Source organism: Rhinopithecus roxellana, chromosome 9 (assembly GCF_007565055.1).
Source record: "Rhinopithecus roxellana isolate Shanxi Qingling chromosome 9, ASM756505v1, whole genome shotgun sequence".
NCBI classification, from domain to species: domain Eukaryota; kingdom Metazoa; phylum Chordata; class Mammalia; order Primates; family Cercopithecidae; genus Rhinopithecus; species Rhinopithecus roxellana.
Window position 1 is genome coordinate 139,634,554 of NC_044557.1, and position 20,313 is coordinate 139,654,866.

A 20,313-nucleotide genomic window follows, 5' to 3' on the forward strand; every position below is an offset into this window, starting at 1 on the left:
TGTTTTGTTGTGATACCTAATATACTAAGTATATTAGCATATTAAACATGTTATTTACTGTTACAAATATGCTTTCTCCTACTTTTATTAAAACAATGCCTTTATTGGTATGTCTTTTTAAAAATCCTTAACAGAAACACTCATTTTTCACTTTTTAAAAGTACTTTTATTTCTTAACTACTGTAAGAAACCACACTACCAAAACACCATGTATCTGATCCTTGGTGTCATTGAGGAAGCAGTATGGTGTGGGTGGGGACTACAGCAGATTGGAAAGGGGATGTGCTTGACCTCAGTGGGAGAGGCGCAGCTCAGCATCAGCTTTGTAGAAGAAATGTAGGCCACATGTATGTAGGCCACATGTAGCTAGATCTCTTTCAAGAAAAGACCTAAATAATAATTTTTATATGAAATTTCTCTCTTGAAAATGTTGGCAGTTAATTTATATTTAAAAAAAAAAAACTTTATGGGATATTGTTATCTTTGTGTTGAGTACTGAATGTAGGCTGCTGGTATATAATAATATAAATAAATGGTTATATATAATCATTAAATTCTTTTGTTTGCTTTAGACATAATTATTCTAAAGTTTGGCCTGTAAGAGTTGAAGTCAGTTGTTTTTAATTGAAACATTTCCTCAGGGTAATTTTGATTCAGCAGGAATCCTGCTGTAGAACTGCCTTGTCTTTCCCAAAATCTAGCCCTTGGCTTAGCAACAGGAGTTCTCATGTTAAAATGCAGAAATGCATAAAAGTTATAGCAGTTAATGAGTTTTATGAGGAATTTCAATCTACAAAAATGGAAAAGTATATGTTTTGCTTCACTTGAGAAACACTGAAATATTTTTAATGCTTATTTTTTTCAACTGACTATTAAATCATATTTTGCATGAAGTACCGTCTCTGAATTGATGTTTTAAAGCACTGTCAGCAGTAATGTGGTGTCTGAAGATAATATTAATAACAAGTGCAGAAACTTGGTAATTTCTAGCTCTTTGGGGACTTACTGGGAAAGTAACTTCAATTATATGTGATTCCCATAGGAATGGCCGAGGCTAGGTGTCTGATGACAGGCCAGTGGGTTAATGAACATGGTGTGTTGGAAGGAGAGCTCAGCTAGGAAATAGGTGTATGTTGTACTCTCCTGTGGGTAGCCTTGGGGAATTGGGTATTTTAATTAAGAAAAAGGACTGAATTGTATGAATTTTTAAGAACCTCTGAAGTTTTAGCACATTAGGCCTTAGTATGGATTTTCTGATAGTTTTCATGTGGGGAGTGAGGAAGATGGGGACTTTCAGCTTTATGATTTTGTATTTACATGGTTTCTGTAGATGTCTCTTGTGTATCCATGAGAGAAACAAACATGAACAAAGTATGGAATGGGAGAAGCACAGGGAAGGAAGAAGGAACTGGTAACTGTGTGCTTTGTTCAGTTTAATGAACGTTACTAAATGTCCATTACGTGGAAGTCCACTGTTGGGAGAATGGAATAAGATAGACTCCTGATGTACAGGGCCATGTAACACTTATTATATACATTAGAGACATATTATTTATTTATTTATTTATTTTTGAGATGGAGTCTCGCTCTGTCACCCAGGCTGGAGTGCAGTGGCGCGATCTCGGCTCACCACAAGCTCTGCCTCCCGGGTTCACGCCCTTCTGCTGCCTCAGCCTCTTGAGTAGCTGGGACTACAGGTGCCCGCCACCGTGCCCAGCTAATTTTTTGTATGTTTAATAGAGACAGGGTTTCACTGTGTTAGCCAGGATAGTCTCGATCTCCTGACCTTATTTTTTTCCAACTGACTATTAAATCATATTTTTATATGATATAATTTATATATGATATAATTTATATATATAATTTATATATAATAGGCTCCTCGGCCTCCCAAAGTGCTGGGATTACAGGTGTGATCCACCGCACCTGGCCCCTATATACATTAGAGACATATTTTTATATATGTTATATATGCATGTTATGTGTTATAATGTGTATGATGTTTATACTGTATTGCAGGAGCTTCTGTTTACAAATCAGTCTTCTAATGAACTTATTAAAAAAGGTTTATGAAAAAAATATTGTTAAAGCCTGGCAAACATGGTGAAAGCCCCGTCTTTACTAAAAATATAAAAATTAGCCAGGCGTGGTGGTGCATGTCTGTAATCCCAGCTACTGGGGAGGTTGAGGCAGGAGAGTGGCTTGAACCCAGGAGGTGGAGGTTGCAGTGAGCCGAGATCGTGCCATTGCACTCCAGGCTGGGTGACACAGCAAGACTTCATCTCACAAAAAAAAAAAAAAAGTGTTCATTAAATGGAGATAGAGTTCAGAAGGTATTATGATATCCTGGTAATGAAGTGTCTAGAGTCAGAAAACCTGAGTTCATCTTCCAGCTTTACTTCTTCATTGCTGTATGACCTTTGGTAAATCACTTTATTTTTATATGCCTCTACTCATCTGTAAGAGAGGGAAAATAATATTACCTTTCTCATAAGACTATTGGGAAGATTAAAATAAGATGTTAGCATTAGAGTAGGTAGCTATGCAGACATGAGCAGGACAGGAGAGGGTCCCTCACCCCAGGATGTTAGGTGACCATCATTTGATGATCAGGTGATTGTTAAACAGTCTTGCTAAAATAATAATTGGTTGCAGCTGGCTGCTAGGAAAGGCACGCTCCCAGTAGATAGAAAACACCTGAAGATGGTGATAAGCAGCTTCCTGATGAGATCTTAGGACTTAAGCAGATCCAAGCATGCGCACTAAGAGACAAAATGGTGGAGTTTAACTGTTATATGACCCGTCTCTGGGAGCACTCGACTAGTAAGGGAAAAATGCCTCAAATGAGCATGCGCACAACTTCAGTAAACACACTGCATACGGCCCCTCCCAAGTGCTGGCAAGCCACTGTGCAGGCACATAGCCCACCCAAAAGGAAAAGTCAAGGGAGAAGAGACAAACCCTGGGGTTATGCCAGTGTATGAAACCCCAAGTCAAAGGCCAAACAGTGCACTTGGATGTCTCCAAGTTGCCCACCTGACCTTCTTCCAAGTGCGCTCTCTTCTATTCCTGTACCAAAACTTTTAAATAAACATTCACTCCTGCACTAAAACTTGCCTTAGCCTCTCACTCTGCTTTATAACCCTCAGATTCCTTTGAGGAGGCAAGAATTAAGTTGCTCCAGACCCCTACGGATTCACCACTGCTAACACTAATATATGTGGCTGTTTAGCTCTGTGCCTGATGCATAAATATATGCTAAATAGTTCTTATTACTATTACATAACATTAGCAATAATACTGATGTGTAGCGTTGCCCCTTCCTAAAACCACCTTAGTTTTGCATAAGTTGGTTAAATCTAAATTCTATAGAAATGATTAAAAGTTGTGGTAAAGGAATGAAGAGAAACGAAAGAAACGATGAAAAGATTACCTCGGAATCCCTTTGGAAGGGCTAACTGCTTAAGCATTGTCTTTGTTCATTTTGTTCTGCTACAGCAGAATACCTGAGACTGGCTAATTTATTCAACAGGAGTTTGTGGGGAGGGTACAGGCAGAATATGATGGTTTGAATGTTTTGCATTCAAACAATGAGTAAACAACATTCAAACCATCATATTCTGCCCCTAACCCCACCAAACTCATGTCTTTCTCACACTCAAAATACGTTGATTTTGTCCCAATACTGTCAAAAGTCTGAACTCATTCTAGCACCAACTCAAAATTCCAAACTCCCAAATCTTAACAAAATGGGATATAGATGAGACTCAGGACATGATTCATCCTGAGGCAAATTCCCCTCCAGCTGTGTATCTGAAATCAAACAAATCATCTACTTCTAAAATAAAATGGTAGAGCAGGCATCCTAAAGGGAGAAATAGGCAAGAAAAAAAAAAGAGGGTAACTGGCTTCAAATAAGTCCAAAACCTGATTAGGAAAACACTACTAAATCTTAAAGCTGGAGATTAATTTTTTTTCATTCCACGTGCCATCATCTGGGCACACTGGGGCAAAGGTTGAGCCCTCAAGGCCTTGGGAAGCCCCACCCCTATAGCTTTGCCAGGCCCAAGCCCACACAGCAGTTCTCCCAGGCTGGTGTTGCACGCTCTTGGCTCTGTAGTTTGCGGTTTCAGCAGAGGCCCTGCTGCCGTAGATCCACTAAGAGGGATTTTTTTACAATGGCTCTGCCTCTGCAACAGGTCTCTGCCAGGGCTCTTGGGCTCTCCGCAAAGTCCTTTGAAATCTAGGTGAAGGAAGACATACCTGCTCAGCTCTTACATTCTGGGCACCTGCAGAGCTAGCCCTTTATGGATGCTGCCAAGGTTCGTGGCTTGCACCCTCCAGAGTAGTGGGTTGAGCAGCACTCAGGCCTACTTGATCCGTGGTGAGGGCAGCTGAGGAGCACTACACTAGAATGCAGGGAGTGGACACCCCAAGTGGCTCTGAACAGTGAGCTTTGAGGCCCCATAGATACCCCAGGTCTTCCCCTGAAGAGCTCTGAAATGCCTTCAGGGTCTTTGTCCCATTGTCTTGATGAGTAATACCTGGCTTCCTTTCCATCTCTGCTAATCTCCTTATAAATAGTCCCTAGGCCACATACTTGATATTCTCTCCTGAACATGTTTTTTATTGTTTACATACCCAGACTCGGAGTTTTCCAAATCTTTATGTTTTGCTTCCCTTTTAATTATAAAGTTTGTCTTTAAATCGTTTTTGTCTTCTTGTATTTTATATGCATTTGAAATAAGCCATACTGCATCCAGAATGTTTTGCTGCTTAGATATCTCTTCTGCCAAATATCCTCCTTCATTGTTTTTAAGTTCTGCATTCCATAAAGTCCTAGGACACAGACACACTTCAGCTCAGTTCGTCACAGTTTGTAACAAGTGTGTTCTTTTTTTCCAGATTTCAATACCTGTTTCTCATTTCCATCTGAGACCTCATCAGAATGTCTTTTACTGTCCATATTTCTTACCAGCATTCTGATCGTAACCACTTAAATAATCTCTGAGATGTTGTAGACTTTCTCTGCAGCTCCCCTCTTCTTCTGAGCCCTCTCCAGAATCACCCTTAGTGCTCCATTTATGGCAACCTAGGCTTTTTCTAGTATGCTTCTCCACATTCTTTCTGTCTCTACCCATTATTCGGTTCCAAAAACCATTTTCACCTATTCAGGTATTTGCTGTAGCAGCATCCAGTGCCTCTGAGACCATGTTTGTCCTAGTCCATTTTGGGCTGCTATAATGGAATGCCTGAGACTGGACAATTATAATGAACAGAAATTTATTTCCCATAGTGCTAGAGGCTGAAAGTCCAATATTTAACTACCAGCATTTTGCAAGGCACTTCTTGCTGCATCATCACATGGCAGGAGGCGAAAGTGTGAGAGAGAGTCAAGAGGACGCTCAACTTGCACTTTTATAGTAGCACTAATCCCGCCCATGAGAGTGGACCCCTCATAGCCTAATCACCTCTTAAAGTTCCCACATCTTAGTATTGCTACAATGGCAATTAGATTTCAACATGAGTTTTGGCGGGGACAAACACTCAAACCATAGCAAACATGGACCAGCTGTTAATCTTTAGCAGTAGTGTTTGAAGAGTACCAATGTAGATAACATGGAGGTAAATAATGGAAATTTGATTGCATTTGCAGTACTAAAAATGAGAAATTTTTAATGTAGACGCATTGATTTTGGGTATTCAGCTTGTTTGTGCTAAGATGTGTGAAGCTCTATAAAATGATTTGGAGCTGTCTTGTACATACGACTGCTGTAGCCAGAGTTCATTTATAGGGCAAGACCTGTTTTGGTCTTGAGTGTATCCTTGGTTATTAAACTTTGTTGTTATGGGGAGCTAAGCTTTTACTGTTGTATTGTTTGCTTGATGTCAACTGTGATCTAATATATATATACTGATTTTTGTTTTCATTATTAGAAAATACTGAACTATGTTGCAAGTCAAGGGCTGAAAAATCTTTTGGCCTTTCATTTTAAAACCTTTTTTTGGTAATTCCTGGGCAACAGAAATTTTATTCATATATATATATATATTTGTAGTTTATTCCTTACTGCAGATTAACCTGATATATGTTTTTAGATATTATATTGTTAAATAAGCACCATGTATACTAGGGTAGTGTTCTTTTAGTATACTTTTCAAATGGAAATTACTTGTAGAAAATATTTCTGAAGTATAACCAATTTAAGACAGTTGAGTTAATAGACAAGTTGAGCAGAAGAAGGGTGTTATTGAGGATTTCTTCTTCCTTCTCTGGTAAATTTAACTTGTTTAGAGCAGAAATGTTGGTTTCTCTTTCACAGTCATCATCATTACACAAAAAATAAAGTCTTTTACATTTGTAATAGGGAATTCAGTCTACTTGTAGTTTGTTGGAAATTAATTCCATAATATGCTTTTTTTAAAAAAACAAATTCCAGTACTTTTTAAAAATAACTGCTTAAGAAGTGAAATAATTCACATGCTACCAAATTGCTATATTTCTACTCTGCACTTTCAGTCACTTTTTTTACCCTAATTATAGAATTCAAGAAAGGAAAAAGAATGAAATGACTTATAAAATACAGAGAATATAATGCATGGTATGAATAATGTATGTTAAATGTGAGGATTCAGATAACTTAGTCAAATTTACAAGTTCTTTTTCATCCACTAATGAATTAAGATAAATAGAAACAGAAATTTACCTCTGGAAAACCACTTGGATTTTCATAATAAATGCTGTTTTCCCCAAATTTCTACAGAAAAAGTGTAAAATGTTGGATTAATGATCTGTAATGTGGGGATGATACTATATTTAGTATTTTTTTCCTCATGTTTTACAGCTCAACATGAACTCTGCTCCTACATTCATGCATTTTCCTCCAAAAGGCAGACCTAAGAGAGCTGATACTTTTGACCTCCAAAGAATTGGATTTGCAGCTGAACAACTAGCAAAGTGGATTGCTGACAGAACAGATGTTCATGTATGTTTTTATTCCCCGCAGTTTTAATAATAGGCTGGTTGGTTTGTTTGTTTGGAACATTTTAATATGGCCACACTAATATTTTTAAATTTCTCTGTCGTTTTTTCTCCTTGCATAGAGAAAACTCTGTTCCGTCACTGCAAATGATAAGTTGAACTTGGACTGTTAGGTGAATTCAGGTGGTTTTTAAAATAATGGTCCATTGATATTTTAAAAGCCATTAAAAAGTACAGAAGTTAAGCACAAGGTAATTTCAGAGGCTAAAAAACATATTTGAAACGTTTCAGTGGTAGTAATCAAGGAAATTCTAATTAAAAAGCAAGATACATGATGTGATATTCCCCTTCCACCGGGGCCTATCATGGGGAGGGGGGAGGGGGGAGGGATTGCATTGGGAGTTATACCTGATGTTAATGACGAGTTGATGGGTGCTGACGAGTTGACGGGTGCAGCACACCAACATGGCACAAGTATACATATGTAACAAACCTGCACGTTATGCACATGTACCCTAGAACTTAAAGTATGATAATAATAATAATAAAAAAAAGCAAGATATATAATTTTTATCTATCTTTTGGGCAAACAGAAAAGGTTAATACCCACCTTAAAGCTATGTGGAAAAATATCTACTCAGATTTACTGCTTTTGAGACTATAAATTGGTGTAACCGTACTAATAGCATGTGTCAAGTCTTCATATAATATAGCTTAATAATTCCACCTCTAGGAATTTAACCTAAGGATGCTATCAAGGATGATTTAAATTTTTATCCATAGAAATTTTGAAAATAATATTCATTTTATTGGGAAAAATTGGATATGAATCAAATGTCTAAAAATAAGAATGAGTAAATATACTATGGTATAGCCAAAAAATGATTTACAAGAATATTTTACCTAGAATGAAGCTCAAGGTGTAAAAAGTTTCCAAGTAGGTTAGAAAAGTAGTATTAGTTAATAGTATGATCTATTAGTTTGTTGTAAAGTGTAAATATGAGTATAGATAGACATAGACAATTTATTATTGGAAGGAAATGAACCTAAATGTTGATGGTAGTTGATACTTACTTGGAGGTTTTATGACCATGTTTTCCCTATTCTCACAACTGTTTTTGACAGTAAACAATTGGAGCCAGTTATTTTAAAAGTATGTTCATGCAGGCAGTAACACAGAAGCATTAATTTTTACTATAAGATATAAACACATTTATTCTGAGTCAAGGTGATAATTGCCCATATGGTACCACAGTCATTGTAAAATGATATCATTGGTTTTAATGACATTTTGGTGACTAAACTTAGTTCCTAATTCTTGTCATTTTTTTAATGATTTGGCAAGTTTTTTGTTATACAATGTATCATTTAGTTGGTGCAAGACATTAAGAGTAATATTGAAAGGGTACTATTGTTTCCTTATAATAAATACTAAATTTTAATCAGAAATTATTCAAACCTGTCTCACTAGCAGACTTACACATTTAGTCGATAAACTTTTGAAAAAAAAAAAAAAAACCCAAAAACGTATATGTGGAAACAATTTCTAAAATGTTTTAGAAATGAAAACAGTACAAATAATGCCAATGTATATCCTTTATTTAGGTTCAGTGATTGTTAACATTTTATTCCATCTGCTTTGTGATTGTCATTATCCCTGCTACCCCCATTGTCTCTTTACCTCTCCACACACGCAGACACATATGCACAGTTTTTTCTTTCTGAAAAATATTAGGGTGAATTGGATTTCGAAAGAAATAAGCAAAGCAGTTATCAGCTTCATAGGTTTACATTTACGTATTACTTTTATTTGAGCTGCCACTACCCATATTACAATTTTGTCAAGTGACCTAATAATATCCTTTACATTTTCCCTCTTCAGTACAAGATTTGATCTAGAGTTAGATATTTTGTTTAATTGTCATGTCTTTTAAGTTTTTTTTAATCTGGAATATTTCTATAGCCTATCTTTTCTCTTTAAAAACATTGACACTTTGAGGAATATAGTCCTTTGCTACTTTTTAAATAGAGTGATCTTCATTTGTTCTGCCTCATATTTGTTCATGATTGACTTCTGCTCATGCATCCTTGAGTACAATACTATATAGGTCCTGTTTTGTTTTAATCACCTCAGTAGGCACGTAATGTCCATCTGTCCTTTACTGGTGATACGAATTTCAAATATCAAGATGTTTCCCATTTTTTCATGGTATAATTACTGGTTTTTTTTTTGGTAATAATAAGGTATCTATGTGGAGATACCTTAAGATCATGCAGATATCCTCTTCCTTCAGACTTTTCTTTTAGATATAGCATACATTGATGATTCTTGCCTGACACAGTTTTTACCATTATGGTTACAAAATGATGATTCCAGTTCTAGCTCTTTCTTCATATTTGTATTTGGCCCTCAGCATTCTACTGTAAGCAAGAGTCCTACTGCATCCATCCATCCATCCATCCATCCATCCATCCATCCATCCATCCATCCATCCATCCATCCATCATCTAATTATCCGTCATTGGTATGAACTTATAAATTGTGTTTTCTGAGTATTTTGGATTTGACATTCTAAAAAATCTTTCCGGCTGGGGAGAGTGTAGCTCTCTTGGGGCTAGCCAGTTCCTAAAGATAACAAGCCCAGCCAGGAATAAGTCTTCCGTACACCCTAGGAAACAATATTCCTCTGCCTTAATCATCTCGGGGCCAGGTACCAGACAACTAGAGACCACTCCTATAGCCCACAGCCCACCAAAATTATTTAAACTAGTCAGTCCTAAAGTGTTTACTCTGCCCTGCCTTGCCTTTCCTACGCAAACTCCAAAAACAAGAGTGGCTTAACTTCCCTTCACTTGTATCTTCTGCCACCTGACCACTCTGGTGTCTCTCCCATATGGCCCTGCATGGCGTAGCATGCTTCTTGTTTCTAGGAGACCTGTGAGTATAATCAACCTTGTTTTCATCTGATCTCCTGTGTCTTCTGTCCTGGCTGCACCTAACTGATGTCTTGTAAAAGAATACAAGACATGTTTTTCCTCTGGTGGTTTGTAATTTACTGCTATTCTGAACTATTTTGGTACTAAAATTGTTGTAGATTTGACTAGTGAGAGCCTCTTTATGCTGGCCCCTATGCTCTTGTGACATCTTTCCATCATTTTTCTTTTAAGTATTTTCTTATTTTGTGACATAACAATTTATTCCAGGCTCATTTTGTATCTACCTATCTATTTTGCCCAGCACTCAATTAGTCATCTATTCTGCCCAGCACTCAATTAGTCATCTATTCTAGGAATCCTGCTTTTTTTTAGTAGGGAATGTTATTGGAACCAAGATGGGTATACACATAAGAAGTCATGAGTTCAGACCAATTAGATGTATTTCTAAAAATAGTCTTCATGTTTTAAAGGATACCATCAAAAAAGTAGCCCACAGAATGGGGGAAATATTTGCAAATAATTTTTCTATAAAATACTTACAGCTGGTGTGTCTATCTGTATGCATGTGTGTGTGTGTGTGTGTGTGTGTGTGTGTATGACTCTTACAGCTTAAAAAGAGAAAACCCAATTAAAAATGGGCAAAGGATCTGAATGGGCATTTCTTCATGGAAAAGATACAAATAGCCAACAAGTACATGAAAAGGTGCTCAGCATTGTTAGTCATCAGGGAAGTGCAAAGTCATTTTACATAGCCATTATGTTTTAAGGCATGTATCTTCGACACAGAGTGTAAGTAGTGCTAGTGCCACATGTGAAAATTTGGGTGGCATGTTTCTGAGTTCTCTGTGTTGAAAATTACGAGGACTGGAATATGATCAAGAGAAAAATTTTATTTTTCTTTCACTTTTAAAATTTCCATTGCATTTTTGCAGATTCGGGTTTTCAGACCACCCAACTACTCTGGTACCATTGCTTTGGCCCTGTTAGTGTCACTTGTTGGAGGTTTGCTTTATTTGAGAAGGAACAACTTGGAGTTCATCTATAACAAGACTGGTTGGGCCATGGTGTCTCTGGTATGTTAATACATTGTGCTTTTTTTTGTTGTTGTTTCCTATTCTTTGTATAATAGTATAAGTTGTATAATATTAACAAAATGAGCCAGATTATAACTATAATAGAACTCAAGTTTGAAAGAGAAGTAACTTTTTAGAACTTGGATAATGTAGTTTGAGTTTTCTGTCAGCCAAAACTATGCTATCTTCCTTCAACTTTTCACTGCTAAAATGTACTGTCCCTCTTTGCTTTGCACAAATGCTAAATAAATACGTGTTGAATACATCTAGAGATATGGTAAGACTTGATCAGAATTAATAGCTCAGAGTAGTTTGCAAGTGGTTTGGAAATTCAGCTATTTCTGAATTTCTTATTCAGCTGTTTCTTTTCTGACAACTGTTTCTTGTATATCTTTTATGTGACTAATATTTGTTAGATACTGGGGATATAAAGTTGAGAAATACACTCTGCCTAAGAGAAATGCATTGCGGGGATACAGAGTAATCAGCAAATGGAGGATAAGGTTATGTGTGCTGTGATGACAGTAAGTAACAAAGTATTATAGGAATACACAGGAAAGAAACCTAACCTAGAGTAAAGGGAATCATGACAAGCTTCCCAGACTGTGACAAGAGCTGAATTCTGTAGAACAAAATGAAATTCTAAAGTCATTAAGGCCAAGTGTTCAACATAAGTGAAGCCTGGGATATTCGGAGAACTACAGTTCTGTGGGGCTACAGCAGTGATGGCAAGGTAGGAGGGGGAAGAGATGACATTACAGTTCAGCAGTTCCCAGCTCACAGCCACTAGACAAAAATCATTAGGATTTTATACACAAAACAATTCAGGTATAATTGAAAATAAAATGTCTTTCACAATAAGAAGGAAAAATGTAAGGTACTTAAAAATAAATCTAACAGAAAATGTATGAAATATTTATAAATAGAATGTTGAAATAGAGACTAGATACATATGTGTAGATAAATACGTTATATATTGTGTCATTGTATATCTATTATAGATAAGTATTGTCTGTAATATAATAAAAATGTTATATTAAGGATATAATGTATTATAACTATATGCAATGTATTATATCTATAATAACATAACAGATTGTTTACAGCTAATTGTCACTTTGTTTCTTTTGCTTTCTGGCAGTAGCCCTTCATCGTTCCCATTTTATTTTTACCAAAAAATTAGGGGTCTTGATGACTAAGTTGGAAGTGATAGGACAGACTGAGAAGCAGCCCAGGCAAGAGTCACCTTGAAGCAATTTCATTTTCTGCAGTAATACCTAGAGCTTAGAAATTCAGACAGAACCTCTCTGTGGCTTTCTAGTAGATAGTCAAAATACAAATTAGATGTTTGGCCTTTTAAGAGCAAGGAAGATAAGATTTTTTTAAAGGAAAGTTTCTTAATATTGTTTTCTCACTTTTGATGAATGAGTTAAAATGGATTAATTAATTGTACTGTATTTAAAGTTATTGGACACTACGGGTGATCTTAATTACCTTAGTCATTAAATTAAAAAATGTTTTGGCTTTTTTCCATGCTAGTTTTCAAGTTGCTTCACTCAGTAAAGCTTCCCAGGTTTCTTGGTAAAAATGCAGTACTTTCACTGTGTCACAGGAAAATTAAAACTTCTTTGATATTTAAGAGTTAATGTCATATCAAATCTTGTCACTGTTTTAGTCTACCAAAAATTGATATAGTCTCATCTGTGAATTACATTCAAATAACATTAACGTACTTATATTATTCTTATTCCTCAAGAAGAGGCCCAGAGCTATTGCATTGTAAGCTAGTAATAATTGACATTACTCTTTACTGATCTCTTTCTTCTTTGGGGTATGCTTCATAACTGTGCAGAGGAATTTATGTTGGCCTCATTTATAAGAAAGGAAACAAAGATTCAGTAATCTCAACTTGCAAAAGCTTACATAGCTAGAAAGTGATTGAACTAGGATTTGATCTTATTCATCTGATTGCAAGTTCTATATTGTTTACACGAAGCTGGGCTTCTTTAAATCTGGATGTGTATCTTATATGTTGGTCATTCTACTCAGTAGATACAAATAGCCATTATGACTGCAAATAAATTCATAGAGGAACATTTATACGATATATAGATGTTAAATACTTCAGTTGATCAATTTTCTTGAAAACCTCTGCTATGTTATACAGATTTATTATTATTATTGTTTTGCTGTTTTACTGCAAATTTTGGAAAGTGAATTAACTTGGCATGGAAGAAGATAAATTCCAAGATATCTTGGCAGGTATGCCTGCTCCCCAGTCACAGCCTTTTAGAAGTCAATAACAGGCTGCAGAGAACAGACGTGTTTTCAAACAATGTGTTTTAAAACACTACCCTGATAATGTTAAACAACTTTTGTAATACTTTTCTGCATCTCTTCCAGTTTTTCTCATTAATACAGAAATACTTCTGTTTGCTAGTCTTTGGAAACTCTTTAAATCATTTAAACAATAAGATTAAATATATAATATATAAATTACATTATATATTTTATGCATATAATTTATACTGTATAATTTATATTACTTATATGTGAATATAAATATGTAATTTGAGTCTTCTTTACCATTTCTGCCTGATACCACCACCATTACCATCACCACTAAACTTGATTGTTGCTTATAAATTGAAAAATTGAATTTGTTCATATGTAATTTTTCTTATCCCACTTTTGAGATTTCCTTAGAAAGTTAAGAGACTGTCCAAAATGCTGCCCTATTCATTCAGATTCTCAAACATTTGCCTGTTTAAAATAACTAATATCTCATTTTTCCTTGAAAGTAAGGAAAAAGTATATATGTTTTTAAATTTGCCAAAATATTGTCATCTGACTTATACAAACTCTGATGAAAGCCTTTGACTGGACAGTAAAAGGACAGCTCTTAAAATAAAATAGTAATGAACCATATAAGAGTAGATAACTTCCATAGAACAACAAAAAAAATGTGTACAAAGGAAGGGAAATGAATGAGAGAAATGTCTGCTACAGAATCTCTAGCCCCATGCTAACTTGTTAGTAAAGAGGAAGTCTAGGTACAGTTAGCAGTGGTGTTTTTTAATCATTTAACCTATACAAAAGTACTTCCAAGGAAAATTATTTACTGTTACGAACACTTAGTCCTGGGTAGACTGTATTCTAAAGCTGGTATTTTTTTTTTCTTTTTTTACTGTGGTATTTTATTGTATGTGACTTAAAGGTAGGATAAGAATGAAGTGTATGCTGAGGGAGAGGAAGTTATCATACGCTTTAGGGTGTAGGATGGAGAAGGAAAGGTTGCAATTTTGTGAAATAGGAAATTAATGTATGTAAATATTAATATATGGAAGTAATATGTACAAATATATGACTTTGCAATATATTTAAACAATGAGATTAAATTTGCAGTATATTGCAACATATTGCAAAGCAATATATTGCAAATATTAAAACATACATATATGTTAGAATTTCCTGGTTCTGAGTTTTAAAAAAGAGCTATAGGTATTCATAACTAAATCTTCCTGGTCTCATGCTTTCTAAGGGGGAAAAAGTTTTATTAACTAATATTTATAGATCCTGATGATTGTTCATGGAACAGAATATGTATCATTGATTGGTTCTGCTTTCAGTCCCTTCTGCCTTCCCTCACCCCCTAAACATGGAGGATGATGGACAATAAGCATATACATTACTGGCTTTATGATGAATTTAAAGTAGAATGAGTAAAATATTGAAATATAGTAGTACATACTTTCAAAGATTGTAGCATAGATACGTAGTTTATGGTCTTGGGAAAGCAGTATTGACTTGGAACCAAAATGAGTTAAAATAGTATGTTTTGTAGCCCATAATGAAGATCTTTATGGCATCCTAAAGGTCTTCATAGGTTACTGTCATTTCAAGCCAGAAAATATTAGTAGGATAAGTAGTAACATTCATTTTGAACGCAGGAAAATATCCTAAGGATGTGCTCGTAAAAGCATGAAAGATTAAGCATCATTAAAATAATCTAATAACACAACTTTATTATCACAGTAAATCACCGTAGGATAGAAGCTCTTTTCTGCCTTTTAATACTGTGTATTGTAGGATGATTCATATACCCTCATGTTTCTGTTGCCCCAAATAAATTATGTCATTTCAATTAAATTTTTTGAAATCTTCAGCATTGGAGATTACTGTACAGCATTATATAATATTTACATTCATGAAAGGTACTTTGGCATGTACACATTGTGATTTATCAGTAGAAATTTATTTCTTGTGACCATTCAAAGCTACAGATGACTTTGAGTTCAGATGGGGTTAGAAAAGGGTCTTTTTTCATCCAAATTTATTTGAATAAAATTACATAACTTTTATTATATACATATGATCTTTATTTTGTTCTGTTTAAAAACGAGAAGCAAATAATTGCTGATAATATTTTTTTCGATAAAGTAATGTTGTTTTTGGATGGCCCCAGACAGTTTTGCTCATCAGGTGACTATGTCATTTGGCCATTTGGAGTTGGTTACGGTTTTTGCAAACAGGTATGTCTATGTGTAGCCATTTGTGTAGAGTTAGGAAAACAGAAAATAAAATGAATTTGTATATTTTTAGGATATACTTAATATATCTAATTCTTAATTTTCTGTAGTAAGAGGAAGCAGTGGCCTCAGTAACTCAAAGTACATTTTAAAATTACTCATATATGGATCGATTTTAGCATTTGAATGTTGTTGGCTGAGTCTTTGCTTATCTTACTGTAAAGTCAGAGTAGAATAAGCCTCACTGCAAAGTGTCATGCATGGATCTACTACACTTCATGCACGGCTCATCTCCTTAATCCAACTCCATAGGGGTTATAAATACTTGTTGAAATTGTTGTCCTCAATGCATAATTTCCTTTCCATGGAATTAAAGACTTAAGCTTTTTTTTTTTGTTGCTGTTGCTGAAATGACCGTAAAGATACTTCCCACCTTTCCTTTCTTTTTTTTTGTAACGAATGCAGTGTATTGATTAAGTTTAAATGAAAGAAATAATGATAGTATTTCTGTGTAACACTGAAACCAGGTTTTAAAAAATCAACAGTAAATAATTCACTTGTGAACAGTAGAAATGCATAGTGTATAAATTCACTGATATGCATGTCTGCTGTTACTCTGCTGATTCATACCACCTGTTTATTAAGTAATGTCATTAAATTACTTAAAAACTTTTATATTTTTAAAAACATGGAATACACAAAGGATTATATAAAATGTATATAGGATATTACATATTTTCTGCATAGTTAGCATTAAAAATTTCACTTTAGCAGCTTATTTTAATATTCAGCTGATGAAGATACCTTCAAATTAACTCAGGGTCTTATTTAAATTTTGTATTTTGCAGAAGAAAATGAAAACTTTTGATTTGCAAAGCTATATCAACTACATAATGGAAATCTTTGAAATAATTATGAACCCAACATGTTGAAAGCATATAATGATTATTTTTCTTTTTAAAATACAATGTGAAATGTTTTCTCCAAACCAAATCGCTTATGAAAGTTCACTGTATAGAATAGTTAAAAGCAAAGTTGCTCTAGTTGAAGTGGGTGTGAACATCTTGAGCCTTTGGAGAACTATGGGATCTGAGCAGTTTGTTTTGAAAAACAAGGACAATAGAGGCTTAAAGGTGGGTGCCTTGAGCCAGTGGTGTTCTCAGCTCACCACAGGGCTATGGAAACCTCTAGATGTGAGAAAGATAACACATGGTTGTGTTCAGTTGTGTTTATTGAATGCTTGCCTGTTATATAAATGTAGTGTTCTCCAACTTATATGAAAGTAAGTGTTCTCCGACTACAGTGAGGTGTAAGGATTGGTATCTGTTTTACACATGGAGCCACAGCATTTAGAATTGTACCTGGCATGTAGAAAGTCTTAAATAAATATTTGTTGAGTGAGTGAAAGTTACATGAATAAAAAGGTGTAAGGACATTGTAAAACATGGTTGTTTTTTTCACTGTTACTTAGGGCATTGTAGGTCATGGCTGGGATTAGTACATTTTTTTTCTAGAAATCTTATATATTCACATATTGATCAGTCTTAGAATAGTGATTCTTTGTTTCAGTACATTTACCTTTTCTATGTTTTTCATGTTTATTCATTTATTGACCATTCAAGAGTTTGAAAGCTACGATGTATCAAAATCTGTGAAGAACCATATGGAGATACAAAGATAAGACAAGTTAAAAAGACTAGCACATGAGCCCTGCCCATAGGGACCTTACATATGTAGTGGGGAAGGTGAATCAGATATGTATGTCAGTAACATACAAATGCTTTGGTGAACATATGTCCAAAATCTTGGTGTCCCAAGTTGGTATTATTTGTGACTCTCAAAGAGAACCCAAATGTACAAAACAAAATACTTCCAAAAGGACTACCTTTGAAGGTGTTTTTTGAATTAACTGCAACAAATATCTGAGTAGCTGTTTTATTCTTGCTCTTTTCAGGATTATTGTCTAGTGTCACATTTGTCCTAAAGCCAGAGTTCAAAAAGAACCATTTCTGAGGCTGTATGAAACTAGATACCCAAGTGTCTGATTCTGTGGAGAAGCAAAAAAAATAAGCAGAGTTTTTAGTAGAAACTTCACAAGTCTCAAGTCTCGGGATGTATGCTGCTGGTAAATGGATACAGTGCCCAAGTGGAAAGCTTAGAGTGTTTTGCAGTCTTGTGAATTAGAAATTACAATTTGGGACCCACTGGACTCTTGCTGGAAAACCTTCAGTGGCTGAGATCAAATGTAGATAGAACTTTGTTGGGGCCATAATCCAGCAATGGCTCAGTACATTCCCCAATTAGATTAGGGTGATTACACATCACTATTAAGGTTGACAATATCAAGGAAGTTGAACAACTTTAAACCAGCAAACAAAACCAACACGAGAAGAATGAGAAAGTCTGCATACTCCAGTATGGATGGAATCCATTGCTGAAACAATTGAATCCATTGCTAAAGCAGTTGAATCCATTGCAAAAACTTTCATTCCTTGATGACTCTTCTAAACAATTGAGAAGAAATAATACTAATCTTAGATAAACTTTTCTGTGAATAAAATAAAGAGGAAATGCCTCTATTCTCTGAAACAAGACTAACTTTGATTCTAAACTCTGACAGGGACATATACAAATAGAAAACTGATAGGCAAGTCTTTCTCATGGATATAGATGCGTTTATTCTAAACAAAGAAATTACAGACAGTAATAAATAAAAATGGTAGTACGTTGTCAAGTTGTTTCACTAATGCAAGGATGATTTACTATGTGGAAATTATCAGTGTAGTTCTCTATGCTAATAGTTAAACAGAAAAAAATATAATCATCTTTGATATATGCATATCAGCATTTAGTAGGTTCAGTGCTTATGTGGGTATAAGAGAAAAAGAAAGCAAAATAGAAGGGAATATCCTTAATTTGACTTAAAAAAATACAGTAAACGTCATATTTGGCAACTTATTGAAATTCCTGAGATAAGCAATAATACAAGATGCTTGTTCTTGAGTATTTTACTGGGACCCTGAGCAAGTGCATTGAGACCAAAACAAAAAACCTACACACATCCCGGTAAAAATAAAATTGCCCTCATTTGCAAATGGTTTGATTTAGTACATAGAAAAAAAATTAGATCTAATTCGTAAATTCAGTAAGGTTAATGAATACATAGTAAATCATAATTCATGTAATGAATCATAAAAGAAGTTTTTAAAAAATCTATTGTCATAGCATCAAAAAAAATCTTGAATCAATCTAATAAAAGATATGCACACTGAAAACTGAAAAATTTATTCAAATAAATTTTTTAAAAACTTAAATGGCAGGTTAATCTGTTAATGGATTGGTAGACTAAACATTGTAAAGATACCCATCTTGATCTTGAGCAGAATTTCTGTAGATTTTTTTTGTGTGGAAATTGACAATGAGATTTTAGCAGCAGGTAATGAATAGAGTAGTTTAGACAATATTAAAGAAAAATAATCCTGGAGAACTTACACTTACGGATATCAACAATTATTATAGATCTTTAATATTTAAGCCTTCATGGTATTCATTTCACAAAAAGCCATCTGAAACAGAATCTATAGTCCAGAAACATACTCACACTATAAAATCACTTGATTTGTAACAAAAGTGGCCTTGCAGTGCAATGAGTAAGTATAGCACTTTTGATAAATATTGCTGGGCCAACTGGATATCCATATGGGAAAAAGATGAGTTTCAACTTTTACTTCCCACCATACAGAAGAGGAATCATGAATCTAAAAGTAAAATGTGAACATTTACCGGTTTTAGAAGAAAGTATGGATATGTATCTCCATAATTGGTGGGAGGGCAAGGATTTCTTAGAACATAAGTGGTAACCATAATAGAAGCGATAATTGATAAACTGAACTACATTAAAATTAAGAACTTCTGTTTGTCAAAAACACGATTAATAAGATGAAAAGAAAGACAAGCCTCATGTTTTGGTGAGGACTATTTGCCGTGTATAAGTTGAACAACGAACTTGTGTCCAGAAATATAAAAAGCTTGACAAAACAAGAAGAAAAAGACAACCAAGTTTTAAAAGAGGTAAATGGCGTGCTGGGTACTTTACAAAAATGTCCAAATTTCAATGAACATATGAAAAGGTATTCAACCTTATTAATCAGGGAAATGCAAATAAAATGACAGTGTGACACTATCATACCTCTACCAGAAAAACTAGAATGAACACACAGAGGCACACAGCTAATACCAATAATTGGTGAAGATGGATATCAACTGGGTCTCTCATGTACCGCTATGTGGAATATAAATTTCTTTCAACCTCCTGAGAAATGTGTTTGGTTATATCTCTTAAAGCTGAGTACTTACATATTCTGTGATACAGAATTTTCAAGAAAATGTTCCTTACCTTGGGCATGTTATGTAGATTATGATTAGGAAGAGACACAGGAGAGCTCCTGTCTTTCTGATAGTGTTCCTTTGCTTGATTTCAAAGCTAGTTGCAAGGATGTGTTTGTTTTGTGAAAATTAATCTAGCTATAACTATGAATTGTGCCTTTTTTGTATGAATGTAGTTAAATAAAAATATTTTAGTCAAATTAATTGCAGAACTAAAACTTCCAGATTGCTGAAAGTAGTGAAATGGTGACATTTCAGTTGTTACAACGAAAAAAGGATGCATCACTTATGAGAATTTTGATAAACTGAAACCTAGGCTATTTTGCATTTTAGAAGTGCGTGTTACTTAGTGTTTTGTTGTTTCTTATGAAAAGTGCCAGAGCTGTATGAATAAATACATTTGTCA

At 34.7% G+C, this 20,313-nt stretch overlaps 1 protein-coding gene across 3 annotated transcripts in view; it reads left to right on the plus strand.

Annotated features, from left to right (window-relative positions):
- TUSC3 (tumor suppressor candidate 3) overlaps nucleotides 1–20,313 on the plus strand; it is a 264,065-nt gene that overhangs the window by 146,474 nt on the left and 97,278 nt on the right. For all 3 annotated transcript variants that reach the window (XM_030937977.1, XM_010358156.2, XM_010358155.2), the window contains exons 4-5: nucleotides 6,846–6,986; nucleotides 10,852–10,992. In XM_030937977.1, the coding sequence (XP_030793837.1) occupies nucleotides 6,846–6,986; nucleotides 10,852–10,992 (282 nt within the window). The remainder of the gene's footprint in view (nucleotides 1–6,845; nucleotides 6,987–10,851; nucleotides 10,993–20,313) is intronic.